Below are 27,362 nucleotides of genomic sequence, written 5' to 3' on the forward strand. Positions count from 1 at the left end.
TACAAAAGGTAAAAAGTCCTTACTTTATTTCACAGATGAGATAAAACCATGTTCTCATGCAGTAATGAGTTTGTGTAGCCATTGTTCATTATACAGCAGTGAGGCTGTGTCTGCCATGTTTGCCCTGGTTTGGGTCCCAGGGGTCAGAGTTTCTTTAGAGGGTTTTTAATGTGTTGGATATTCTGATCCTCTTAGTTTGAGGTTGCTGCTGTGCTGAGGTTTCGATTCAGCTATGTGGTGCTTCAGGTCTTGCTGTATTCTTCTTTCTTGGAGTTGAGTCCTTGCTTTTTCTACGTGGTTTCAGTTCCTAGTTTTAGTTTATTTATGTTTAGTGTTTTCAGGGTTTCGTTTTCTGTTCCTCCCTCCACCTCGTCCTTCTCCGTTTCCCTTTGTATTACTTACTTGCTTGAATGTTTCAGCATGAAAGTGAACCACTTTCATAGTACACAAAACTCAGGGCTAACCTTGAAGTTACCCAGATAAACCTAAATCTTGCTTTGTCGCAGAGGCCTCTGGTCTACTTTAAAATAATTATATCAAGAACTGTTAAGACGGAGCTCTCTGACTTCCTGCTCGCTAAGAAAGGGATCATTTTTCTTCTGGAAAATGATCTGTTTGTTAACATGAATTCATCCCAGAGATTATGACGTCTCTGTGATGGGTGATGGTTAGATTTGGAAAAACTAGATTTAGAAGAACTTCATTAAGCGTTTAGGGTGTGCTGTACCGATTTCTTGGTCTGCTAAACAAACTCTGAGCTGAGGAAGGCGGGCATCACTCAAATGATCAGATACCTTCTTCACCCAGTCAGCACACATATAGTTTTTTCTGTGTAGGTCCTGATTTTGGGCTTGTAACACTATAATTTTGACAGTCATAAGAACGCACTATTAAATCTAAACTAAGCCCTTCAACCACATATTTAAAAAATCCTGCATCTGCCAAGGACGAATAAACCATCACAAAGCCTCTTTGATGAGCGCAGAGAGTCTTTTCAAAGCCTGGTGGGGAAAGAAATACAAGATTAGATTGAGTTGTAGAGATTGTATGTGTTTATCTGGTTGTTTATCCATTTGTTTACCTCATCAATCTGCTCCGGTGTGCTGAGAGAAAAGGCCGCTCTGACGTAGGGGCAGGGCTCACTACTGTTGATCATGAACACGCCTCCAGGAACTAGCAGGACCTGTAACACACACACACAAACATGTATCACCAGTTCTTACACATCTCCAGTTTTTACATAGGGAATAAAACATATTACATATTGTCTTTTCCTACATTCACCCCAGCCAAACTGTGTCTTGAGCTAACATAAAGCCAGGCAGGTCACCAGATTTTACTCTAAATGATAAAAATTACAATCGTGTCCGTCTAAGTCCAGAAAAGTCCAAAAAAAAGCTTACATTAGCTTTCAAACAGCTCACTGAGTAAAATGACAACTTTGTGATATATTTTAGTTACTGCAGGCTTTTTGTTAGGATTTCAGGTACTGGTTACAAACTGTGAGGCCAAATGTTTCCCTTTATGCCAGGTTGTGTCACCGTCGTATTTTTCTCTGTTTGGTAACTTTTTAAAAAAAATTACTATTTGTGGCATTATTCATGTGAAGTGAGAGGAACACTAGGAATAACGTCCAGGATATCCTCCATGTTTGGTCAACATCCTGTCTTCTCTGTCTCTGATAACCAGCTTTCTCACTCTGATATAGCAGTTTGGATTGGGTATAAATATTCTGGTATCTGTTTTGATCTCACAGGCTGTAAACTGTTCGCCGTGGCATTTATGACAGCACTGAAAGACTCATTTTAGATTCAGCTGTCCATTATTCCTCCTCTGCCCAATGACACAGTGGTGTTATTATCTGCTGTATGAAGGCTTTAAATGCTCAGGACTCAGGACACGAGCCTGCTGTGCAGAGGCCTTGGAAAATCCCGATTGTACCCACTCTTGTTCATACACAGCTAATTCAGTAGCATGGAATTACAAACACACTGTGTGTGAGTGTGTGTGTTTGTGAGGAGATGTTTGCACCAAGGCCGATGCAGGTTTTGTGTCTCGGCAGAGTGTGGGATGGTGCTTGTAAAGCAGCCTTTGTGCAAGTGTTTTCCCTCTCACGCACACACACGCACACAAGTGCCTCTGGGGTATCTGCTGTTCAATAGGCAGGTCTTAACCTGAAAAGAGAACAGCACCTGCATGTTTGTTCACACTGACCTCTTTCTCCAACGCCTTCTCCATGATCAGCTGCTGGGTATCAGCTATGCCCTTCAGTTTCATCCACAGGAACATGCCTGCTGATGGTGTGTGCCACTCTGCTACATCTGCACGCACACACACAAACAAAAGTGCCTGAGCATTTTTTTCTGTGATTCACAATGCCTCTTTGGTCATACAGTGCTTTAAGTAGGCCAGACAGTCACTGGTTTAGCGGCTGCTGGTGCAGTGAGCCACAAAATCTCACTTAGATTCAGTGTCTTTGGTTCCTGAAAAGGCTGCTGGGCAGAAAGTCCAAGAAAAGTGACTGAGGAAGATGAAGAAGGATGAGAGGAAGTGTCAAAAATCACTGATAGTTCACTACACCTTAGTTCTGGGTTTGTTAGTGAATCTGCTGCCAAATGTAAGTAATTTTACAAAAATGACTGCTGTTAGATGACGGCACTATTGCCTTACAGCAAGAAGGTCCAGAGTTCGACTCCACAGGCCGGCCGTGGCCTTCCTTTGTGGAGTTTGCATGTTTGTGTGTGTGTGTGTGTGTGTGTGTGTGTGTGTGTGTTCTCTGTGAGTACTCTGGCTTCATCCCATAGTTAGACATGCAGTTAGTGGGGTTAGGTTAACTGGTGATTAAACTGCCTCTGAGTGTCAGTGGTTGTCTGTTTCTCTGTGTTAGCCCTGTAACAGACTGGCAACCTGTCCAAAGTCTAATTGTAAGTAATCATAAGCTTTATGATGAATGTAAATAACTAACACTTTTATATGAGTGTGGCCCCACTACAGTACTTTTCCATTTATACAGCATGACCTTTTGGCTCCCGCCCGTTATGAATGAAGGTCAGAGCTGTCTGGATGCAGAGGTAAGTTTTCCTTTTTCCATTAATGGGGATATAATAAATATTAAATATGTTTAATCCATTTCCTTCCTGAGAAACCAACTGTAAACCAGACATTTTCCTAATAATTTGAAACACACACACACAAACTTAGAAATACCGGTTAACCTAACGAGTTGGTGTTTGGATTGTGGGAGGAAGCTGGAGTAAAATGGTAAATGGCCTGTATTTGTATCGTGCTTTACTTAGCCCCTATGGACCCCAAAGCGCTTTACACTCCATTCAGTCATCCACCAATTCACACCCACATTCACATACCCAGAAAGACCCACACAGGCACAGAAAGGGCCTCAGCACACTCAAATAATCTTGGTCATTGCTTAATAGTGTTGCTCTTCTTCAGAAAACTATACAGGAACCTTAAAACGGAGTATGCTGACAACAGATTTCACCTTCAGCCTCAGTGGGTGTGAGCCTTCCATCAAAGATCTAAATTTATGTTTGCAAGCACAGACTGTATATAAAGGATGACTGTTGCTTCCAGCAGGAGGCGACACCTCTGGATGCAAAGAGAAAATTACCCTATTGGTAACTTGACCTCATTAAATGCCTACCTGCTGACTTTATGGTTCAACCACTAGTTTATAGACATACCTAATACAGCATGGAACAATTTAAAGTGAACTAGAATATAAAACATGGTACCCTTCACGGCTTGGCCATGTTTAAAAGCCGTTACTGTTTGCCTATCAGAATCACTCATGTCAGTCTGGAGTGTTCACACATCAAAGCTGATCTGACTGTGGCTACATCACCTGTTATATAGAGTCTATGAGTCCAGCTTAAAGGAAACATGAAGTAAAGTGAACAGGTCACTGCTTGTTTACATGTGGATACTTTGGGCTTCATCAGTGAGTGCACAAACCTTTGAGCCATTTGTCTGCAGAGCTGATCATGGCATCTCGCTGTTTCCTGTAAAACTCAATCACCCTGCAAGAGGAAAGAAAAGAACTGTTTGATTTCCTGTTGGAAACGTAACTGGATCCAAGTCAGTTTTTAACAAGTCAAACTGGTCAGACAGGAAGTGACATACTTGTCTATGTGCTGGAGGAAACCCTCCTGTCCCCAGCTGTGCAACAACTGAGACACCATGAGCTGAAAGAAAGCAGGGCACTCTGATTATATATTGGCATCACTCCAAATCATTTGACTGTAAAATGACTGTACAGCAGATAATAAAACTGCATATTAATAGTTTAATGAGTTGAAGAGGCACACTTTCCTCCTTCTCACATGGGGTTTTTATGCCTGAGCTGTTTGCATTTTAAATCTTTCATGCATTAATAACATTTCTGGTTTAGATTAGATGAATATGCAGAGGTGAGGATTAAATAAGAGGTTGGAGGCAGATCTTTTGGAGGTCCTCATTAATCCTCTCCTCCTTCTTTCTGAGTAAAATCTGCTCTGCTGCTTCTGCTAGTTCAGACACGCGATAAATTCTTTTTCAGCTTTAAATGTAGCGTGACAGCAGCACACCACTCATCCTCGCCTGGTTTGAGTTTATGTCTGTGCAAATCAGGCGTGCCTGGTGGGTGGGAACTTAATCTGGCAGAGTATAAAAGTCAGTAATGACTCTGCTCACAAATATGCTTCATTGCTAGCACACTGCGCAACTGTGCTGCCCTGCTCTGTGTTTACTGCTGCTTTATGTGATGGCATACTGTCACTATCAACAGCACTTCACGCTGAAAGATTTCTTTTAGTCCATTCAGGGTGAATACGATGAGATTCTGGGTGGTGTTAAGTGGGAGATTTCTCACCTGTGTGAAGGTGCTTGTGTGCATCGTCGAAGCCTGGATGTGCAGCACCACCCGGTCTACAAGCGGTTTGGGGCCGGTCACGAAACCTATCCTCAGTCTGAAGCAACAACACAACCAGCTGAATAATTCAAGTCAGAAACACTCACAGTACATAAAACCTGGAGTCAAATATTAACTTCACTCTTAAACCTAAGACATAAACTCTCTGTGACCGGATCCTGTTTTAACAGACTGTGTTTCGCAATGTGACTTCACTGAAACTGAGGAACTGGAGCCTGGATAAGCAATGCTGGAAACACACATTACTGTGCAGATAAAGGCTGGGGTGCCATATTTACATTTTGTGTCCATGAGGATGTTGCTTGATAAACGAGTGTCTGTACTATGTCACTTGGCTGGAAGCCGCTGAATGTGTCGACAACATAAGTCAGTAAACCCTGCTTGAACCCCTTTAGAAATAGCTACACACTATACTACTGTAATCTTTATAATTTCCTACAATTCACCTCACTACTATACTTACGATTGTTTAAAAAACTGCATTTGTTGTTTTTTATTTGTGGTTAAAGTGTAAAAGTTATTCCATGCGTTACCTTTGGCTGCTCTCTTAGTCACAAGGCTTCACCACAGCAGGTAGCGCTCTGTGTTTGATTTGGCAGATTTTTATGCCTGATGACACAAAAGGGATTCGTGTCTCCTCCCGGAAACAAACCGGGGAACTTTTGCTTGTTAGGTCAATATGTAAAAAACTATGGAGCCACTCTCCAAAGCCATCACATCATGTAGTTAAAAACATAAATAAAAAAATAACCGGAGGGATTTTTCTAGATAAACTTCAAGCGAGTGAGTGAGCCATATATTTTTATGTGGCACTGTGATATTTCTTTTTTAGGAGTTTATTTTTGAGCGTTTTTACCTAAACTGAAAATGGCTGAGAGCAGACTCGAACCTGGACCCCTGCAGTGACCCTTTAGCACATGGGCTGCCTTCTAGACCTGTATGCTACATCAGTGTCTGATCTTTGAGGTACTTTGACTCATAAAAATGTTTCCTGACATTTCCCCCCCCCCCCAATCTATAACTCCTACAGCTTTTCACGGGTCCAGTGATGTGGCAAGAATACCAATAGAGCAACACATGACACTGGAAACATGTTATTTTAACATTAATAGTACTGATTTTCCACTTTTACCATTAAATACAAATTTTTTTACTGTGAACTGCAGCTAACAGAACAAGATTACAAGGTATCCTGAGGTGTGTGCAGTTTCACAACTGAGCAGCTGGAGCTCAGACACAGGCCACGGACAAACTTGTTGCTTTCAGGCATATTTGGACAACGTTTGCTGCCTGAAATACTTTCTCCCTGTTACTGATCTCTGTGTACATGAACAGTTGGTGGCCTTTAGAGGCAGGTGGTGTTTCAGTCTCTTAAAAAAAAAGCAGCCAAATATGGCATAAAGATCTGATGAAAAAATGTGATGCCAGAACCACAAATAAGTACATTAGAACATTATTTAACATGTCTGTCATAGACAAAAGGGAACGCTACAGTTGTGATAAACACATATTCAGCCATTTAAACAAACTATTCCTGCAGAACATATTACAGGTCATACATCACCCTATTCTGTCATTTTAGTCGCTAAAATAGTTTGTTTACTTGAGGGTTGGACCCAAATATATGTGTTCCTGAAGGATCCTGACGTTTTCATTCCAACAAACGTAAAAGAAATTTATGTGTCAGGTTCATAGTCGCTAGGGCAAATCAAGAAATGGGAACATCAGTTCCACATGTACTGGGAGTAAAACAAATCCACCCACCTAAACGGTCACAAAGGTTGAGAAACTCACCCTGAAGACAGAATTTTGGAGAAGGAGTCGGTCCTGATGACCCTCCCATCAACATCCATGGAGAGAAACGTGGGAGCCCACGGCTGCCACACAAGTAAACATGACATGAACTAACTGTGACCTTTATTCATTATTAATGAAGGTCAGATTAACAGGCTGCCGTTTGTCATTTAAAGAAAAAATCTCTTGTCTTTGCACCTTTTCAAACTGTAGGAAATAGTAGGGGTCATCCTCGATGATGAGCATGTCGTACTGCCTGGCCAGCTATTAAAGAGAAGAGAGGTTTAAATAAAAAACGTCAGAGTGAATCTGCAGGGAAAGCAGCTTTACAACAAGCTGTAATTAGCAGAGTGCACGCTTCACTGGTTTGCTTTGTACGACCGTGACTCAAGAGAGTCAAAATCTGCAGCGTGTGCATGTATTTATCTCACTGAGTATGACTTTGGCGACGACTTACCTCATACACTTCCTTCTTCCTCTCTGCTGTCATGGAGGCCCCGGTGGGGTTTCCTCCATTAGGGATAGTGTAGAGGATTTTGGGAGCGGTGCTTCCGGGCTTGTGGATCTCTGACGGATCCCACCGGGACAGGACTTCCTTCAGAGCTGCAGGTATCATGCCATGCTGATCGCTGGGAACGTTTATCAAGTTGCAGCCGAGAGGATGGAGCTGCACAGGAAATGAGAGCGTCAGGTGGTCGCAGTGCTTCGTGTCGCAATGTTTGTGTTGTGCAGAAGAAAAATGCTCTTACTACTGCGAGCGTGCCCGAATACGTGGGCGCATCCAGAAGAACATTGTCTCCGGGGTTGACCAACATCTCAAACACCTGCACCAAAACCAGCAAACATACGAGGCTAAGACACAGGCTGTGAATGTTTTCCTTGACATGAAAAACTGCTATAATAAATAAAACTATATTAAAATATAGAGATTCTTACTTTAAAGCTATAGCTTAAGGGTTTCAGTGGGTCTAAGCTGTTCAGCTGATGTCAGATGGACAGGTAAATCTACAGGTGATGGTGTCAGTACCTTGCAGAGCCCCTCCTGGCTCCCCGTCGTCACACACATCTCCATCTGCCCGCTCTCAGGGCTGTAGCTAGCAGTCGGCGGGTTGTGGAGGTTCTTCTGCAGGTTTTTCATCCACGTCAGCAGCTCAGGTATTCTACGCATTGAAGAGAAATCAGGTGTTTCCAAGACAAATCTATTTTCATAAAATAGTAATCTGTTTTATTTTCACACAAATACTGCACATGTCTGCACGAGTGTCTGTCTTAATCCTCTAATCCAAACTGAAATGCTGTTCTGAAAATTGTCACAAAGCAGTGACCGATTCTGTCATCTGGATTTCTCACCCATTAGAGGCGGAGTACTGCAGAGCTCTCTTCATCGCCACCTCATCGAAGGTGACTGTCTGCCCGTTCTTCACCGTGATGGACGCTGACTGGAAGGGGAAGGTGTTGGAGTTAGGAGCTCCTCCGGCCAAAGAAATCAGCGATGGAGGTGACCGCTGCTGCAGCTCAGCTTCATGTGGGATCACAGAGAGAAGATGATGAAACCTTCAGCTCAGCGTCCTGTCTTTTATTCAGTTCCACTGTCTCACCAAACCATACATCACAGCATCACTACCATCTTGTAAACCTTCCCTTTTACTCTTGCTGCTATCTTTCTGTCACAATCCACCACTGATATTAGTCTCCACCCACTCCACCCTGCCTGCACTCTCCTCTTTACTTCTCGTGTGCTTTCTGTTGCTTTGCATGGATGACTTTAGGTGTTTAAACTCATCCACGATCACTACTTCTGCTCTTTGCTGTTATACTGGTGTCCCTCTCATTTACACACGTGTTCTGCCTTGTTTCTCCTGACCTTAATTTCTCTTTTCTTCAGTGCATATCTCCACCTCTGCAGGCTCTCTATCAACCTGCTCCACACTCTCACTACAGATCAGTGTCATCTGCAAACATCATAGCCCACACAGATTCCTGCCTGACCTCATCTGTCAGCCTGTTCATCACCACTGCAAACAAGAAGGGGCTCAGAGTGAATCCCTGATGTAATCCCACCACCATCTTGAACTCACCCGTTACTCCAACTGCACACCCCATCACTGTCTCACTCTCCTCATGCATTTCCTGCACCACCTCACATACATCTTTGCCACTCCTGACTTCCAGATGCAGTATCACAGTTTCTCATTTTGCACCCCATCAATTTAGAGTCACCAGTTGGTCTAAAATGCATGCTTAATTCTGATTGTGCCCACACAGGAAGAGAGAGAACATACAAACTGCACACAGAAAGGTCCCAGCTTATAGTCTCATCACCACCCAGACTTACAAATGTTTAGTTGTAACAGAAATATTTGTATATAACAGAAAAAGTTAAAAAACTGAAATTGTCATCTGCTTGCTTTTTCTTCTGTTCTATTATTTCAGCTGGTCTTTTCACCTAATCTGTTATGTGCAATGAAACAGGGCAGATTTGGGATGTGCCTCTTGTAGCGGTAGACTACTGTTCCCATAAGGCTGTGTGTGGGGGGAGCTTCGAGTAAAGTTGGAAAACATCACCCGAACACGCTGCGTCCAGTGTCATCATTTATACGTGGTGTCAGAAGTGCGAACGGCGGTCTCCACTGATTTTTTCTTCTTCTTCTTTTTCGAGTACAGTACGGTGCAGTTAACTGCGAGAGAAGTTTTCGCATCGGTAACCCGAACAAGACCGGCATGCAGGTGAAGCGCGGCCGAGGCTGTGACCGGCGCTAGCAACAGGGCGCGTGCGCGCGCGCGGTCGAGCACGAGCCTCACATGTCGGAGGGAGGAGACGAGGTCGGCGCACCGGAAAGCTTGGATTCTGAACGCGAGGAAGCCAGGGATCCACACGTCACGATGGCGACCACGGTACCCAGAAACATTTGACTTTTCTCATCCTGCCGAATGGCCAAAGTGGATCAGAAGGTTCGAAAGATTTCGCATTGCAACTGCTCTTGATAACAAATCAGACGAGTATCAAGTTAATGCACTCCTGTACGCTATAGGAGACGCTGATGATGATGTTTCGGCAGTTTTACCACTGTGCGATGCAGATAAAAAGAAATATGCAACTGTCAAAGAGGCATTTGACAAACATTACGTAGGAAAACACAACGTAATTTTTGAAAGAGCACAGTTTAACTCCAGACGGCAACAGGAAGGGGAAAGTACAGAGTCGTTCATCACTGCTGTGCACAAACTTGCAGAAAATTGTGCATTTGGAGCACTCAAAGACGAACTCATAAGGGACAGAATTGTAGTTGACATAAAAGACAAAAGACTGTCGGAGCTGCTGCAAATGGACTCAGAGTTGACTCTTGCTAAAGCCACTGAGAAAGTTAGGCAGAGCGAAACGGTAAAGAAACAACAACCAATACTTCACAGCAGCGCGGCAGTGGAGAAAACACTGAACATGGACACAATACGGACAAATACAACAAGCGGGAAAACGCAGACGTGGCAGAAGAAAGAACAAAAGCCAATCAAGCAAAGCGGAAAGGAATGTGGCCGCTGTGGTCGCAAGAACAAACACTCATGGAAAGAATGTCCAGCCAAAGAGGTACAGTGTCGAAAATGTCAGAAAAAAGGGCACTTTGCTGCGGTCTGTCGCAGTAGTGAAGCTACAGCGCTACGCGAAGTGACAGAAAATCCGAAAGATACAGACAGCGAGGATTGTGTGTTCTTGGGTGAAGTAGAGACTGGGAGGTCACAGCCCTGGGTGTAAAAGGTCAAGTTAAATGAGGAAAATGTATATTTTAAACTTGACACAGGGGCGGATGTTACATCTATTCCAGAGGGTTTGTACAGTCCAGACAGGGATGGTAAGCTGCAGAGACCCAGAAAGAAGTTACTAGGGCCGGGCAGTAACCCACTCAATGTTAAAGGCTGCTTCGAGGCACAGCTAGCAGTGAAAGGGCGCAATGTTTCTCAAGACGTCTACCTTGTGTCAGGTCTAGTACAGCCACTGCTAAGCAGGCCAGCGTGTGAGGCTCTGGGTCTTGTGTACAGAGTAAGCACAGTAACGGAATTGGTGACAGATTTCAGGGCAGCATACCCAAACGTTTTTAAAGGTTTAGGCGTGCTGAGGGAGCCTTATCACATTGAGATAGAGCAAGCAGCAGTAGATCAAACACTAGCGATGATGAAAGATGCTAAAGTGTTCACAAAGCTCGACGCCCGGTCTGGATTCTGGCAAATTCCGCTCACGCCAGAGTCAAGGCCACTCACTACCTTCATCACGCCTTTTGGAAGGTTTCAGTTCAACCGCCTTCCTTTTGGCATTGCATCGGCGCCGGAACATTTCCAAAGGCGAATGTCACAGATGCTGGAAGATTTTGAAGGGGTGATTTGTCACGCCGATGATGTGCTTGTATATGGCAGAGACAGGCAGGAGCACGACCAGAGGTTGCACTGTGTGCGCCAAATGTTTCAGAAGGAGGGTCTCACTCTGAATGAGAAGTGTGAGTTTGCTAAAAGTCTAATAATCTTTGTGGGACACAAAGTGTCAGCAAAAGGCATTGAGGCTGATCCCAACAAGATAACAGCAATCCAGCAGCTGCCGCAGCCTCAGAGTGTGGGAGATGTGCGCCGTCTCATGGGCATGGCCAACTATCTTGCCAAGTTTATGCCACAACTAGCCACAATCACCACACCATTAAAGGAACTGCTAAAAGACAGAAACGAGTGGATATGGGGGGAGCCACAGGAAAAAGCATTTAGGAGACTAAAAGGGATATTAAGCTCTCCAGAAGTGCTCGCTCAGTACTCCAACTCAGCAGATACATGAGTCGCTGCAGATGCATCGGCATACGGTGTCGGGGCTGTTCTCACTCAGAAACAGTCTGACAACTCCTGGCGACCGGTCACATATATCTCAAGAGGTCTCACAGACACAGAGAAACGCTACGCGCAGATAGAAAAGGAGGCGCTCGCTGTAACGTGGGTGTGTGAACGACTGTCATCTTACCTCATGGGCCTACAGTTCACTCTAATCACAGATCACAAACCCCTGGTCCCTCTTCTGAGCACAAGAGGCCTGGACGACCTGCCTCCACGCATCCTGAGATTCCGCCTCAGGCTGCTGCGCTTTACTTTCACCATTGTCCATGTTCCAGGGAAAAACCTTGTCACTGCTGATGCTCTCTCACGAGCACCGCTGGCAGGGCCTCCTTCTGCTGGGGATCTTCAGCTGGAAAAAGAGGTGGAGGTTTTCGTGGACGGTGTAGTTTCCCATCTCCCAGCAACAGATAAAAGGTTGGAGGAGATTAAGTTGGCGCAGGAAATGGATGACCTGTGTAGAAAGGTGGTGTATCAATGTGGGACAGGCTGGCCAGAAAAAGGTAAACTAGATCCAGAGTTAAAGGGGTGCTGGGAATACAGAATGGACTTCAATCTAGTCCATGGTCTTCTCATGAAAGGGGAGAGACTTGTGATACCACCTCAAATGAGAGCGGAGGTTTTGTCACGTTTGCATGAAGGCCACCAGGGCGTTTCAAAATGCAGGGCCAGAGCAAAAGAGTCTGTGTGGTGGCCGGGAATCTCAACCCAAATATGTCAAATGGTAGACAGGTGCGAAACATGTCAAAAACATAGGTTACAGTGCCGTGAACCAATGCTGGCAACTCCTGTTCCCGACCGCCCATGGCAAAAAGTCGGCATGGATCTGTTCGAGTGGTCAAAGAAACACTTCCTGCTGATTATTCATTTTTTCTCAAGGTACATTGAGATAGCTGAACTGAGACACACAACTGCAGAGGTCACTATTAATGCTGTAAAAGAAGCCTTTGCAAGACATGGTGTTGCCGAGACTGTGGTATCGGATAACGGGCCGCAATTTTCATCAGAACAGTTCAAGCACTTTGCCAAAGAGTACCAGTTCACACATGAAACGAGCAGCCCTAGGTACTCCCAAGCCAATGGGGAGGCAGAACGCGCTGTTCGTACCATTAAAGACTTGTGGAAAAAGCACTGTGACTACACCAGAGCACTGCTAGCGTACAGGGCCACCCCACTGGAACATGGGCTCTCGCCAGCGCAGTTGCTTATGGGGAGACACCTGCGGACCACGCTGCCACAAGCTGTGGCAAAGCTGGTGCCAAAGTGGCCTGACCTACAGGCTTTTCGCAAAAAAGATGAGGAGGGGAGGCGTGAGCAGGCAAAACACTACAACCGCAGACATAGAGTCAGACCGCTTCCGGAACTATCGTCAGGACAGAAAGTGTGGATTACCACTGAAGGAACTACCGGAGCAGTAGTTGGACCTGCCAGTGCTCCCAGATCCTATGTGGTAGAGACAGACAGGGGTTTTCTGAGGAGAAATAGGAGCCACCTCAGACCAACAGGGACTATTACCAGATCTGGTCGAGTGGTGAGACCTCCTGAAAGACTGGATGTGTAATTCTCTGAAGTTATCCATTCATGCCTTATTCAAAGCTAAGCTGTTAGAGATGTTTACAATAATGTGTTTTGTTTAAATGTAAGTGAACAAATGAGGGATGTGTATAATTTTCACGTTTCATGATGTTCCCCATTTCTGTTCTAGTGAGCCGTTTGAGACGTTATGAAGTATGTCTTTAGCGTCATTTATACGCCTCTGACGTTTTTTTTTTTTTAACCATATAAACTAAATAAAACTCGTGTTTTAATGTGTTCTGTTTATTTCATCTGTTTCCGGTGGAGTAAATAGAGATGGCATGGAAAATATGAACCTTGCGGTTAGAAAGATCACCGGTTTAATTGGTCATTTTTGTTGTAGTTAAATAAAAACCACAGCAGACAAGGAAAAACTGAAAAAAACTCAGAAGACTTGCTGTTTTTTTGCATTCTCACACAGACATAACTCACACGAAAGAGAGGTAAACACCAAACACGGGTGCTACCAGTGACATCATAGGCTCTATTCCACATTAGCTACAGACCCTTAAGGTGATTAGGAACACCCGTTTTTACCATTTTGTGTCAAACTGGCTATTGTAATGGGTGCATTAGTCTCGCTGTACAACCGGACACAAGTGTATTAATATATGAAAAGTACTCACTCAGCATCCTGATGGGGGAAGGCTTTCTCGCTGCACTGACAGCTGTCAGAAACCGAGCGTAATTCATGTTTCCTGTCAAATTACAAGGTGAAAAATATCAGCTGCCTCCCCTCACACAGCGGGGTTATCTGCCCATTAAGCTTACACCTCCTTCCACAGGCTTTCAGTGAAGCATTTACGCTGTTTCTATAAGTTAATCTGTAACTGTAGCTCTTAACTGAGCCAGCGGCTATGGTAGAAATGTGTTACCTTTTTTTTGGTATGTAACGTAAAAACAGATTCATATCTATATCTATATATATACATATATCTATATATACATATATAGATATAAACCCGAAACAGCTATAAGGTGAGCTAACACGGACACACACTATGGGAGGCTACAGTGAACACAGGACTAAACATATCATAGGTGTAAACAATTATTTTAACTGTAGTTATGACATTTGCTCTACCACACTCTGCAGTGTAACTGACCTTGCGCGTGTGGCAGAATCGACGCGGGGGCTTCTGGTCAGTGTATTTCTAGATGCGTGGCGACTTTCTGTGGTGGTTAGCGCCGGTGACCGCTTCTTGAACTACATTACCCAAGATGTACTACAAAGAAAAATATTAACGCCTGCCTGCTTACCGGGCAGAAATGTCTGCATTTTCTGTTGTACGAGTCTGTGTCACGAAGCGTTAGAAATTATTTCACGTTAAAGAAAATATCGGCTGCTCGACATTTCACAGATGCGAAGCCTGAACGAGACGTTGTGCAGCAGTCTCTGGTGAATGTTTATTCCTCTGGTCCCCGCTAGGGTGCAGTGAAGCGCGGGAAAGCGGAAACAGCAGGAAAACGACGAAGAAGCGGAACTTCCGTGTTGTTCAACATGGAGTGAGAAAATGTAGCGTAATCTCGCTTAGTTAATATCTAAAATGAGTTAGTTAATGTTTTGTGTAGCGTTTCTTCTCCAAAGTTTATTGGTAATTGGGTTTTTTTATCATTATTTTGAGCCTTTTGACTATATTAGCAGTTGTTTGATGCTAGCAGAGGAGGCTGAATGAGGCCGCTCAGTGTTTAAGCTTTAATGTTTGTTTACCGTGAGGTTTCTGCTGCTATGTAAGCTGCTTTTGTTTCGTCGTTTCAATGGGAAAAAGGAAAGACATGATTCACCCCAGATTTCTCGGTGAGTATTTGAGAAAGCTTGTACTGTTGCAGTCGCACGTTTTCGTATATTCTTTCCTTGTGCTTAAAGTCTCCAGTTTGTCTGCTTAAAACCACAGCCTGCAAAAAGCTGATTAAACATATCCATAAAACAAAACAAAACATAAGCGCATCTAAACCAGGGGTGATCTCTTGGAATATCCCATCCTCATATAAAGCTTAACGTGGGCCTTTTGTAGTGGCTGGCCTCCGTTTTTAGCAGTAAATGGAGGCTGTGTGTGTTGATAGTTTGGGGGGGATAACAAACAGGAAGTTTGGCTGATATTTTGAAATGCATCTTAAACAAATGTTTATAGGAGAAACCACCTCCAAGTTGGGACAAAACATGTCCCTTCACAGTTTACTTTGTAGATTTAAAGAGTTTCTTACAGCAGTAGAAAAGGTCTTTTCGTTGTTGTTGTTGTTGTTGTTGTGTTTTGTTTTTTTGTTTTTTTAAATCTGCCAGCATTCAGACTGTGGGTCAGTTGTGAGCCCAACAACACATAAACTACACACAACAAATGTTGTGTGATTTGGAGACGGTGGCACTGACAAAGACAGGTGGTTGAGCTGGAGATAGGGCTGCTCGATTATGGCAAAAATGATAATCACGATTATTTTCACTGAAATTGAGATCTCGATTATTTGACGATATTTATTTAACCCTTTAAGACCTACCATAGAACCAAGTCCGCCAGAGCTTATATTATTTTTTTACATGTTGTAGTGCCATTTGTGGGAGCATTTCAAGTTGCTATACAACTGTTATAGCCCATATTTTAATAATATGTATGCATTATGTCCATAGTAACTGCATAAATTGCAAAAAAGTTGCAATAAACTACAAAAAAATTGAAAATCGGTTTTGTTTTTTTACATATATTTCTACTTGGAGAAATTTAAGAGGCTTATCCCTCAAAACTTTAAATACAAAAAAGTTGCAAAAAATAGTTTACAACAACAGGAAATTTATTTTGAGTGTCTTCATAGTTTTATTTTGGAGATACACCAATTTTTATATACTGCAGGAAAAACAAAAAACAGTCCTATGATGCAAATTTGCAAAGAAAACAGAAGGTGCATCAAAATAAACGATTTCCAGCAGTGCAATTCGAGTTCTAAGCATCCCAGAAACTATTCAGAAAAGTCAAACATGACCAGTATAGGCTTTTAAGGCCTACAAGTAAAAAACTACATTTCCGCGAAAATGACGTCACTTCCGGTTTCGGGGAGGAAATGGCCGACATGTGATAGTTCGTGCTGACGTCTGATTCACTGTGGGAAGTGTTATGAACAGCTGATCAGATCGGCAAAGCGTGTTTCTGGAATATTATGTTTTTGTTCCTGCAAGCGCTTTCTATGCAGTTTTTGCAAAGCTTTATGTGGAAGGAAACCGTGACCGAGGACAAGCTGATGGCATCAGATGTAAGTACAACTCCTCCGGTTTCATATGCAAAAAAAATTATTGCGCTAGCTTACACGGTTCAGGTTCTACAGGGATTTAAAAATAGTTACACAAAACGGAGCGTGCTGCTCTGACCGGCTTCAATGACTTTAGAAAATAATATAAAATAGTGTGCAACACCACTGAAGTTTTTTTTTTTTTTTAACCTCTCTTTTCAACCAACAGCAGTCACTCTCCTCTCCAAATAACTTCTGCTTAGCTTTCCGAGCTTCCCTCGGGTCCTCTTAATCAGCGGTCTCCAACCTTTTTTGCGCCACGGACCGGTTTATGCCCGACAATATTTTCACGGACCGGCCTTTAAGGTGTCGCGGATAAATGAGGGAGGGGCTAATAATCGGCTCAGTCATTTTTAATGATCGTTGAAAGCCCAGATCGTAATCGTGATTAAAATTCGATTAATTGAGCAGCCCTAGCTGGAGATGTTAAGATTTTCAGTGGGAGTGACCAGAATAGACAAGAATAGAAATGAATGTAACAGAGGGACAACTCAGGCCACACAGAAAGGGAGAGAGGCAAAGCCGAGATGGTGTGGCTATGTACAGAAGAGGCGTAGTGGATATACTGGACAAAGGAGAGATGGAGCTTCCAGGCAGGAGGGGAAGACCACAAAGCAGGTTCATGGATGTAGTGATGGACATGGTGTGACAGAGGAGGATGATAGGAATACATATAGGCAGATTATCTGCTTCAGTGACCTCTGTAGGAGCGGCCACTCTATTAAAAATGGCAAACTAGAATGAAATACTTTTTTGCTGAATGTATTTAAAAAAAAAAAAAGGTGAAATCATATTGTTTTTACTCTGAGCTGATTCATTTGTAATTTTATTGTTATAGGGTTCAAACCGAGTCTGTTTATTAGACCTTTTAAAAGGCAGCCATCACTGAACAAAGTGATGTAATTAATGTAAGTAAGTAATTAAAAAATTACGTGGTTTTTAAAAGAACACACACAAATAAAACAAGAAAAATAATCAGAACCCGAGAATAGAAAGGGATTTGTTTGTTTGTTTGCTTTTTAATGAGGTTGATGTTTCCAATGCAGGTTATTTTACTTGTGTCACATTATTCCTATGTTAAATACATGTTGGTATATGTTGTGATGGAAAGCTGAAAGACTTGGAAACAGTTATCTCTTGTAATGAGTTTCTTTGTTTACCTGACTCAAAGGGGGATATAAATGACACAACTAGATCCAAAGATGTGGATTGTTTATATTAAAACCAACTTGGAGTTCTGATTCTTGACCTTTGATTTCTGGTTCAATTCTGTAGAAAACAAATTAGAAAAACCGTCTGGCTCTGTGAATCTGAATTTGATAAGCAGAAGATGAATGGATGTGGATGTAAACATTTTATTTGAAAAGAAATCATTTTGCGTTTTAGCTCATCGAGCTGATGGACCACTGCCCTTACGCTGTGGCAAGGTGTCTGTTCTTCCACAGTTCTCCTCCTACAGATTTGATCAGAATTTAATCAAACTTGCACACAGTGATTGTCTCATCATCTTAACCTAAACTGTGCTCAATTAGCCATTTAAAAGTTCTAAATTGTGAACTGTGCGCTTTACTAGTCCCTAAGGACCCCAAAGCGCTTTACATATCCAGTCATCCACCCATTCACGCACACATTCACACACTGGTGATGGCAAGCTACATTGTAGCCACAGCCACCCTGGGGCGCACTGACAGAGGCGATGTACCATGAGCTGGATGAGCAACTAACTCACTGACGGTCTTTGTATTAATCTGTGCTTTGTCCCGTCCTCTGCAGGTGAAGGCGGCTCCAGCCTGCACAGCGCTCACAAGCGGAAACACAAAAAACACAAGAAGCACAAGAAGAAGCACCACAGCTTCCCCGAGGTGCCGGAGCCTGAGCCTGTAGTGGTGCCTCGGCCTCCGCCGCAGCTCCGACTGAAGATCAAACTGGGAGGACAGACGCTGGGAACCAAGAGGTGAGACGTTTGAGCCAGATTTCAGTATCGATAACTGTTCATGAATCAGTTTGATCAGTCAGTTAAAAGGACATTGTGCTCTCCAGTGTTCCCACTTTCACCGTCCATCCTGGTGTGGCTCGTCCACCCTCACCTTTAATGATCATTGACAACAACGTTGATGACGACGATGATGACGACGATGAAGATGATGATGACGAGCCCTCTGTTCCTTTGGAGCAGTATCGAGCCTGGCTCGGTGAGTTAGCAAAACAAGTGGACTCAATTCTAATATAGGAGGAGGGATGACCTCAGCTTGATCGGGACTGTTGACACTTCATGGATGAAACCATGAAGGAAGTCATATTTGAAAGAAATGATTACTAGTTCCTGCTGTTTAGTTTCAAGTTTCTGCCAACCTCCTGAGATCTAAGCTCTTGTAAAAGCTTTGTTGCATACTTTAAAAAAACCTGGTTTTGTTTTTTCTGTTTTTTTCTGGCAGTTTTGTTGGTTTTTTCTGCATGTGTTTGTCACACGTCTTTGACATACTATTTTTATGTTAGAAATGGTTCCTTTGCCAAAGATTAAAACATTTGTGCTGTTTGTTGCCAGATATTTTCTTATTCCCAAATACTTACTGCTTTTGTCTAATCTGGTCATGAACTGAATATTTTTTTTATCACCTGGACAACATCCTCTGATATTTACAAACCAGTTTATAAACTGTGGTTTGAAAGAAATACTCCACACATTAATAAGTAGAATCTGCCTGCATCCCTACATGACTCCAACTTCAGAGCTGAAACAAACAGTGATGTCTGAGAATCTGCTGATGGTACAGAATAGCACAACAGAGCTTGATCTTGATTTTATTTTAGCCTTGCAACAAAGACTGTCTGTATCTTGATTGTTTTGTACCAGATGAAGACAGCAACCTGGCCACATCCCCTCTGCCGGATATGGACTCAGATTCCATGCTGGGCGGGCCCGTGGACGAGGAGGAGCGGTGGCTGGACGCTCTGGAGAAAGGAGAGCTCGATGACAATGGAGAGCTGAAGAAGGAGATCGATGAGTCTCTGCTCACTGCCAGACAGGTAAGAAGCAGCTGTCAGTGTTGTGGAGAACATTTTCACCTGTGCCTGACTTTAATATGAAAGGTCTTCCAGCATTTGAAATCAGGGGTAAAACTTTTTTTCTTTTTTTTTTTTAAAAGTAGCTTAAAACATGTTTTTCTTTCCTTGTCTCTCCCCCTCAGAAAGCTCTGCTACACAAGCAGCAGAGTCAGCCTCTCCTGGAGCTCCCCATGGGCTACAAGGAGAAAGAGATGACCGCTGAGATGATGCAGAAGCGGGAGGAGCGTGCCCGAAAGAGACGCCTGCAGGCTGCCAAGAAGGCAGAGGAGAACAAGAACCAGACGATAGAGAGACTGACGAAAACCAGCAAGGCCAAGATCAAAAGCATGAAGGAGAAGAAGTCCAAGCAGAGCCAGTGCCCCATGGTTCGGTACAGCGATTCTGTCCAGGGAATGGCCATCTCCTTCCCAGCAGGGGTCCCCGCTCCTACCCCGGCACCTCCCTGCCCTCCTCCTCCAGCCCCATTGAACTGTGGAGTGAGCGGGTGCACAAACCTCAAGAAGTACTCGTGCTCAAAGACCGGAGTTGCTCTCTGCAGCCTCGAGTGCTACAAGAGGAACCTCATGCTCGTGCAGAGCGCAGCGTGAACCCCAGACAGTTGAGTTTATGCCACCCTGGGATGTGACGATGGCGAGTATTCATGCTCGTGTATTTACGTTAACAGGACACTGGTGACTGTGTAGTGGTAGGAAGGTGATTTTGGACTTTCCTGACCTGTGTGAGGAGACTGTATATCAACATGCTTTTTTCATGTGTCATGATAATGATTCTCTGTGGAGCTGCTCGTCCAATTATGTACAATATATATATATTTTAAAAAGATCAATCTGTGTACAAATCGAATATTCAGTAATTATGATTTGTAGAACATCGTCATTGTTGGTGCAGATAAAGTGCATCTTTTTGGTTTCTGAGTTTTGAGAGTAGCTGTTTCCACTTTTCGTTGTTAATAATGTGAAAAAACAAATTGGTCTGGAAGCAATAAAATAATAATAATTTTCCTTTTTAATGTTCATTCATTAATGTAACAAATGAGTCAATTTCCTTACAAAACTGTACAAAGTTTAAATTAAGCAACTGAAAGGCATTTTTACATCACTGTAAACTGTTTGTGAAAACATCACTACACCCCTGTGTGCTGTGTCCGCGTGGACATGTACGCTGCTGCTGCTGCAGGAAGGTCTTGCATGAGTTTCTGCACAATGGCGTCATGAGGTATTCCCTGATTGACTTGAGTGGATTTTCATGTGCACATAAAAAATGTGTCTAGGGTCTTTTATATGTGCAATAAGGTACAAAATAGCAGTCAGCCTAATATCACTGTTGAAAAAAAAAAATGTAAAAAGGCTCCCTACATTTATGCTCGCGTGCTTTGACAAGCGTCACAATTTGAATTATCTTCCTGAGGATGTTACGGATGCTTCACTGGTAAACGAAGTCTTAAAGTTTCTGTTCATCACTGCCGCTGATCTGGTGCAGAAGAGGATAGCGACAGGTCACAAAGCCAAACCAAAGGAGAGTCTGAAGGCCATTTCCACGGGAACCTCGGGCACAGAGTCATGGAAGCACACGTAGAACTCCTGAGGAACGGGCTCCAGCAGCATGCGTCTGAAAGCCGAAGGAAGGAGACTGAGATGAGAAATTCAATTTACTTAATTTATATAGTGCCGAATCGTAACAGCAGTCGCCTCAAAGACTAGTCTAAGGTAAAGACCGTACAATAATAGAGACAAACAATCATATGACCCCTTATGAGCAAGCACTTGGTGACAGTGAGAAGGAAAAACTCCATCAGAACCAGCCATCTGCTCTAACCAGTTGGAGGTGAGGGGAGGAAGACGGAGGAAAAAAACAAAGATAGCCAGATATGATTAAATGCAGAGTATAAACGCAGTGAGTGAAGAAGACACAATGCATCATGGGAATCCCCCAGCAGCCTACACTTATTACAGCATAACTAAGGGAGGATTCAGGGTCACCTGATCCAGCCCTAACTATATGCTTTACCAAAACGGAAAGTTTTAAGCCTGATCTTAAAAGCAGAGAGCCAAGTGCTCTAATGGGGTGATACTGTACTGTAAGGTCTTTAAAACAAGGTGGGCCATTATTATTCCAAACTTTGTATGTGAGGAGACAACATATGATATATATAGTGTATGTGAGAATGAGGCGGGGGCACATTTACAAAACGCCTTGGATAGAAACAAGAAATGTTAAAATTCATGTTATGAATCGACAAAGGAGCTCAGTTAATTCATTCTAAATTGTTCCCCTGTGACCCTTACAAATCCCGTTTTAACTCCATCTCTAATCTGCCTGCCCCTCTCCTCTTTGACTTACTGAGACTGGGAGTTTTTCCAGGATAAACACAAAGTACCAACATCGGGTCCAACATGACGAGTTCCCCGTCTCCTCCCCGTGTTTCACTGAACACACTGCACAATGCTTCGTATTCATTTCAGCCATTAAACAGCAGACTGAGAAAACAGAGTTACTGGAAGTCTCCCTGAATGGGACTGAGACCAGCTTTATCCTCCAGTAATATTATTTACTAAAGCTATGAATCAGGTTTGGCTGCTCGATCATTCAGGTGAAGACAGAAAGTTGAATGGTTGCAGTCCCCAGATGAGGACTCAACCTGAGCACACTTCATTGCTCCAGCTGCCGCCTGAATAATCTGAACATGTAAACCTGTGCGGTTAAAAAAGCAAATAAGTGGATAAGTGGAAGCTGACGTACCCAATGACCCAGTAAGTCATGGTGGGAGCAGGTTTCTTCTGGTCGGTCCAGTTCTCGGGTTTACACTGAAACAGAACCCCGTGTTCTTTGACGGGACCCAGACCCCAGCCGCCGCCCTGCGGCCTGTCTGCTGCACGGCGGCTCTACGGGAAACAAAAATCACACCAACAATCACCTGATTCATTCAACACATTAATGCGCAGAATACAGAAAACGCCCGCTGAGCCCTGCAGGAAACGGGTTTCCTTTAACCACAGTGGAAACTCGTGTTTCCACACCTTAGTCTCTCCATGCTGGGTAAAGAAGTCCTGACCAAAAAGTTACTGTTGAGGGAAATATGAGTCTGTAGCCTCCGTTAATGTGTAAGATCAGGAAAATCTGCTGTATTCATGATGGTCCTGATGTGTTTGTCTATGAAAGAAATCCCAGCGAACCCTTTTTATTGTCAGCGGCAGAAACGAGCTTCCACATAATTCTGGAAACCTCACACTTAAAGGAAACACCTTTCTGTCTCACCCTGGCTGGCAGACTCTGCTGGAAGGCGGCTCGTATGGAGAGGCAGCAGTGGTGGAAGTTGCGAATGAGCTGTGGGTGAATGGAGCCGCTCAGCTGAGCCACCTCTCTGTGAGTGGGAGCGATGAAGATTCCCTGTACGGTTTCCATCAGGACGTAGTGGAACAAGGTGTTCTCTGCACCCGATGTTAGTCTGTGGCAAACACAGGACCTCAGGTCAAACTGAAAAGAGATCGTTTTTATCTGGTTAGTAAAAGGAACCGGATAAGCGGTCACTTACTTCATGGTGTTGTACATCTCCTCTGTTTCTCTCTCAGTCAGGGTCTTCTTCAGGGTGCCCAGGTAAAAAGGGTTTGGGTGCTTCATCCTGGGTATCTGATAAAAACATATAAAGTGTATCAAAATGTCAAGGTTTAATAAAATCTGCTTTTAATTGGCTTTTAGACAAAAAAAACAAACATTTAAGCCACTCTCACTTTACCTATTTAAAAAGAAATTCTATTAGTGTGCTTTTAATTTCTTTAAAGTTAATGCAGTCCATCGACTTCCAGCTTTGTTCCCTATAACTTGTTTTATTTGTGACCAGCTGGCTTGTTGCAAACAATTCGGGCAAGTTTTCTGTATTTTCAATGAAAATACTTTGAGCCAAACCTTGTTCAAAACCTCTGTGTTCAGCACTTTTCCATTTATGTGCAGATTTATTAGAAAATAAATGAGATATTTCACATCCTGTAACAAATTTAATTCACTGATATTGGCTAACAGATGAAAAAATAAACAGGAACAAATATAAACTCCTTAAAAGATTACAGATGAACCTTGAAGAGTCCTCCGCTGCCTCCGCTCCCATCAGACCCTCCAGACCCCAGCGAGTCCCGACGACCTCCCAGCTTCCTGGCTGAGTCCGGTGTGGAATGCGGACTGAGGCCTGGAGCCGCTGACGAACTGGACCCCGACCCGGCATCCATCTGCCCCTCGCTCCCGCTGTCCGACAAGCTCCTCTGCGGGCTGGCCCTCCACGACTTCTCCCCAAACAGGGCGCGAGCTCTGTACCCGGACGAGGAGGCTTTAACGGCACCGGCGAGCTTGCTGAAGACGGGCGAGGAGGAGGCCAGGCTGTCGAGCCGGTCACGAGCTGTGGCAGCAGGGAGGAACCAGTCGGCGCAGGACAGGCAGGGAGCAGGCGGAGCATTCAGACGCTCTTCGATACCTGGTTCCAACACCTCCAGCTGCAGCAGGGTGGCTTTCACCTGGGGGCCAGAACAACACAGAGCTTCAGTTTGACGTAAATGATCATGGCAGGAATTCATCTTCAGGTTTAAAAAAGCCCACCTGATCAATGTAAACACAATCAGGTCCAGGAGAGCCTAAAGCTGGGGAAGCACAGCCGCCTGCTTCCAACAGTACACACTGCATAAAGTGTCTCTGAGGACAGAGGGAAAATGATATCATGAAGAAGCATCGATACTGGCAGATAACACACACATGGGCAGAGACTGAGGAGATGAGGCAGAATTACAGTCATGATAAAAAGCACCCCATGACTGCATAGCTTGTAGAACCACCTTTAGCAGCAACAACTTGAGGCAGCTGTTTTCTGTCAGACTCTCACATTGAGTCGGATGAATTTTGGCCCACTCTCTGTGTATAATGTTATTGAGGCTTGCAGGTATTCATCTTTCTTAAGGTCCCACCACAAAATTTATATCAGGCTGGACTTTGACTGGATCGCTGTGACACTTTTTTCTTTTATAGCTACTCTGTTGTAGATGTGCTGCTGTGCTCAGGATCAATGTTCTGTGGCATTACTCAGTTTAGGCCAAGTTTAAAGCTTCTCAGACGGCTGGCTTCACATTTAACTCAAGAATATTTTGGTATACAGAGGAATTCATGGTCGTCTCAAACACTGCAAGATGCCCAGGTCCTGTGGCTGCAACCCAAACCCAAATCATCACCCCTCCACCGCCGTGCTGACAGCTGTTATGAGGTGTTGTCCGAAGAACATCAACTAGAAGTCTTGTGGTTTGTTCAGATCTAACTTTGCAAACATAAGCCATGTTGTTATTATATTTTTAGAGAAAAGAAGCTTTCTCCTGCAAACCCCTGTAAACAAACAGGTTCCAAAGACTGTCATGAACTTTAACATTTAACATGCTAACTGAGAGTCTGAGTCTGAGATGTGGCTCTTGTTTTTTGTTGGTTTTTGTGCAGTTTCTCTCAGCATTGCACCGTCTGTCTCACGTCCACTCCTGGGAAGACTGACAACTGCCTCGAATGTAAATAATCTTTTTTGCTCTACAATGATGGATTTCCAATTGATTGTCTTCCCTCCTTGGAACTGCGTTAACACACACCAAAACAATGTTCCCTCTAAGCTGCGCGTGTGCGCAATTGTGCACTGCTGGCACGGTCTCTGCGCACAGAAAATCTGTGTTGCGCACAAAAAAAAAAATCTAACCTGAATTGAAATTAAAATTAATACTTTAACAATTCTGTTTTGCAGTGTTAGTCAGTCAGTGACTGGCTGCTCCTGTATGGGATTAGAACGATGCCACCTTATCCCATAGTCCAGACAATAATGCGATTCACATTTGTATATACGCAGATAATCAACGTCGTTGACAGGCTATGACAGCGTCCTTATGTGCCGACACCGGTGTTTTAGCTGGAAAAGCGGCTGATGAGGAGTGAAGCCACGTTAATAACAACGTGTACAACCATTGGAGATGTGAGCAGCATAGACGGAACAATTGCTGGAAAAAGTGTGGATTTTATACCACTTTTTAAATTGTGTTGATCGGCCACGTAAAAATTAGAGGGAACATTGCACCAAAACCTCTGCTTTCATACTTGATGATCAGTTAATCAAGTGCATTTGATTAGCAGCACCTGGTTGCTGCTGCTACTGCTACTTAATTCCTATGCAAGTTTGCATAGACATTTTAATTTTGGTTCAGGTGTAATATGTCATGTTTTGTCATTTATCTGAGGTTTTACTTACCTCATTTTAAGACTAGAATACTAAGGACCAGATAATATATGCTTAGAATTTAGAGATGATGTACTTTTTTCTTCACACAAGGAGGGTGAATGTAAAGAGGGATTAAAGTGGGTTTTGTGTAAACACGATAATTAAATGCTCCTTTTATTTGAAATGAGAAAAGGAGTTTTGTCAAGGAAAAGAATAAATATCAATAAAACAAGTCAGTGATTTCCTTCCCTACCAGCCCCACAATGAGGAGGAAGTGTCGGCCCTCTGGCTGGCTGTAGCCCGGCGTGGCTCCGTTAGCCCTCTGCTGGGGAAACACCTCTCTCCAGATGACCAGCTGACCCACGCGCTGCTCTGACGCCAGCGGCAGCAGGCAGTAGTGCTGGCAGTACAGACACACGTCCAGCAAGTCCTCCTTAGGCAGGTGGTTGGCGATCAGGTAGGACTGGAAGGGGAGGGAGTGGAAACATGAAAGGATAAATTACTGTCTCCCTTATCCTCTCAGTTAATAATTTAACAGCTTAATTTGTTTGTAAATTTGCTGTTGAGCCACAGAACACACTCATCATCCTGTTATCCCGTGTGAGAGGCCACCTAATGTACACAATGACTGTTATCTGGACGAGAATAGCTGTGTAGACCGTAGATGCTATCAGGAAGTAAAAACATGATAAGGCTGCTGGCGCTGAAGCAGGCATGTGCGTGTTGTGACTATGAAACTTACCTTATAGAACAAACAGGAGCCGAGGATTATATACAGACGCCTCAGGCCAAAGAAATCCTCAGACTGTAAAAGCACATAGAACAAAAAAAGTCACATTTAAGGTTTTCTGTGTGTTGTGTGAGTGCAACATTAAATCAGTGGAGCTCAACAGAATGATCATTTAAGTGAAAGCAGTAACAGCTTCACTGCTCCCAGCATCAATAATCCATCTCTAACCTGTTAGCGCTGCGCGTACAAAGGGACAGACCAGACCTCATTAGCTGCTCATTAAAAATACACACAGAGACATGAACGCCTTCCTATAAATAGTCTGACCTTCTCCCTTCTGCTGCTCAAGACAGAAGACAGATCTCAGCAAACATGCACACATGCTCAAGAGAAGCCCTTATGATGGTCGTGTGTCTTTGCCCACTTAACCTTTTACCCCTGAAAGCCTGCTGCGAGTAAACCTTGAAGCTCGTTTCTGAACAGAGTGGTTTATTGATGTATAATGAGTGTGAAAACTCGTCATTAAGGGTCCAGGGGCAGGTCGTTAGACGTTCTTTATGAGAAAGAGTTAAACCTCACTGACTTGCAGCTGACTGCAAAGACAGCACAGCTTTATATGTGCAGGAGAGAACGTATAAAGGTGGAAAACTAACATTTCTTACCATTTCTCCAAAATCAGAAGACTCAAAGTCAGACAGAACCGTGTCCACCTCCATCTACAGATGAAAACAAACAACCAAACAAAACGCACACACATAAATATTATTAACACTAAAGCTGCCTTCTGCAGTCATTTTAAATGCGATTTTTCATGAACTCTTACGCTTTATTCCCACCACCCACTGTCATTATGAAGTCCATTAAAATTTAATCAGATTTAATAAATCAATCAAAATCAAGCAGGTATT

At 43.6% G+C, this 27,362-nt stretch overlaps 3 protein-coding genes across 7 annotated transcripts in view; 1 reads left to right on the top strand and 2 right to left on the bottom strand.

Annotated features, from left to right (window-relative positions):
• On the bottom strand, positions 1–14,557 carry aadat (aminoadipate aminotransferase). 2 transcript variants are annotated; one of them, XM_012924508.5, is made up of 14 exons: positions 14,420–14,557; positions 13,786–13,857; positions 8,072–8,240; positions 7,749–7,881; positions 7,471–7,545; positions 7,179–7,388; positions 6,920–6,985; positions 6,722–6,804; positions 4,868–4,964; positions 4,141–4,202; positions 3,973–4,037; positions 2,215–2,321; positions 1,082–1,183; positions 1–1,001 (listed from the first exon to the last, which is right to left on the bottom strand). In XM_012924508.5, the coding sequence occupies exons 1-14, from the start codon at positions 14,436–14,438 to the stop codon at positions 960–962; spliced, it is 1,302 nt and encodes a 433-aa protein (XP_012779962.1). In that variant the 5' UTR covers positions 14,439–14,557; the 3' UTR covers positions 1–959. The 2 variants fall into 2 exon arrangements, with proteins under 2 accessions (XP_012779962.1, XP_012779963.1); XM_012924509.5 differs by having other exon boundaries at positions 14,266–14,528.
• ino80b (INO80 complex subunit B) lies at positions 9,564–20,502 on the top strand. 3 transcript variants are annotated; one of them, XM_004570698.2, is made up of 6 exons: positions 14,543–14,675; positions 14,929–14,957; positions 18,209–18,389; positions 18,476–18,627; positions 19,290–19,462; positions 19,624–20,502. In XM_004570698.2, coding segments are annotated over exons 1-6 (1,002 nt in total). In that variant the 5' UTR covers positions 14,543–14,673; the 3' UTR covers positions 20,089–20,502. The 3 variants fall into 3 exon arrangements, with proteins under 3 accessions (XP_076737817.1, XP_004570755.1, XP_004570754.1); XM_076881702.1 differs by lacking the exons at positions 14,543–14,675; positions 14,929–14,957 and adding an exon at positions 9,564–10,307; XM_004570697.4 differs by having other exon boundaries at positions 14,656–14,957.
• intu (inturned planar cell polarity protein) overlaps positions 20,489–27,362 on the bottom strand; it is a 25,955-nt gene continuing 19,081 nt past the window's right edge. For both annotated transcript variants that reach the window (XM_004570696.2, XM_004570695.2), the window contains exons 9-17: positions 27,117–27,170; positions 26,467–26,529; positions 25,978–26,187; positions 24,086–24,178; positions 23,572–24,003; positions 23,034–23,128; positions 22,757–22,946; positions 22,241–22,383; positions 20,489–21,109 (exon numbers count right to left, since the gene is read on the bottom strand). In XM_004570696.2, coding sequence (XP_004570753.1) covers positions 20,998–21,109; positions 22,241–22,383; positions 22,757–22,946; positions 23,034–23,128; positions 23,572–24,003; positions 24,086–24,178; positions 25,978–26,187; positions 26,467–26,529; positions 27,117–27,170 — 1,392 coding nt within the window. In that variant the 3' untranslated portion in view covers positions 20,489–20,997. The remainder of the gene's footprint in view (positions 21,110–22,240; positions 22,384–22,756; positions 22,947–23,033; positions 23,129–23,571; positions 24,004–24,085; positions 24,179–25,977; positions 26,188–26,466; positions 26,530–27,116; positions 27,171–27,362) is intronic.

This window comes from Maylandia zebra, linkage group LG3 (genome assembly GCF_041146795.1).
Source record: "Maylandia zebra isolate NMK-2024a linkage group LG3, Mzebra_GT3a, whole genome shotgun sequence".
Taxonomy (NCBI): domain Eukaryota; kingdom Metazoa; phylum Chordata; class Actinopteri; order Cichliformes; family Cichlidae; genus Maylandia; species Maylandia zebra.

Excerpts from the sequence above, each read along its gene's own strand:
- ino80b (XM_076881702.1), top strand. The coding sequence starts at position 10,250 with ATGTGGCCGCTGTGGTCGCAAGAACAAACACTCATGGAAAGAATGTCC. Across the intron at positions 10,308-18,208 it reads AAGAATGTCCAGCCAAAGAG|GTGAAGGCGGCTCCAGCCTG; the intron begins GTACAGTGTCGA and ends CGTCCTCTGCAG. Across the intron at positions 19,463-19,623 it reads CTCTGCTCACTGCCAGACAG|AAAGCTCTGCTACACAAGCA; the intron begins GTAAGAAGCAGC and ends TCTCCCCCTCAG.
- aadat (XM_012924508.5), bottom strand. Across the intron at positions 7,389-7,470 it reads ATTCGGGCACGCTCGCAGTA|CTCCATCCTCTCGGCTGCAA; the intron begins GTAAGAGCATTT and ends TTTCCTGTGCAG. Across the intron at positions 4,203-4,867 it reads ACACAAGCACCTTCACACAG|CTCATGGTGTCTCAGTTGTT; the intron begins GTGAGAAATCTC and ends GCTTTCTTTCAG.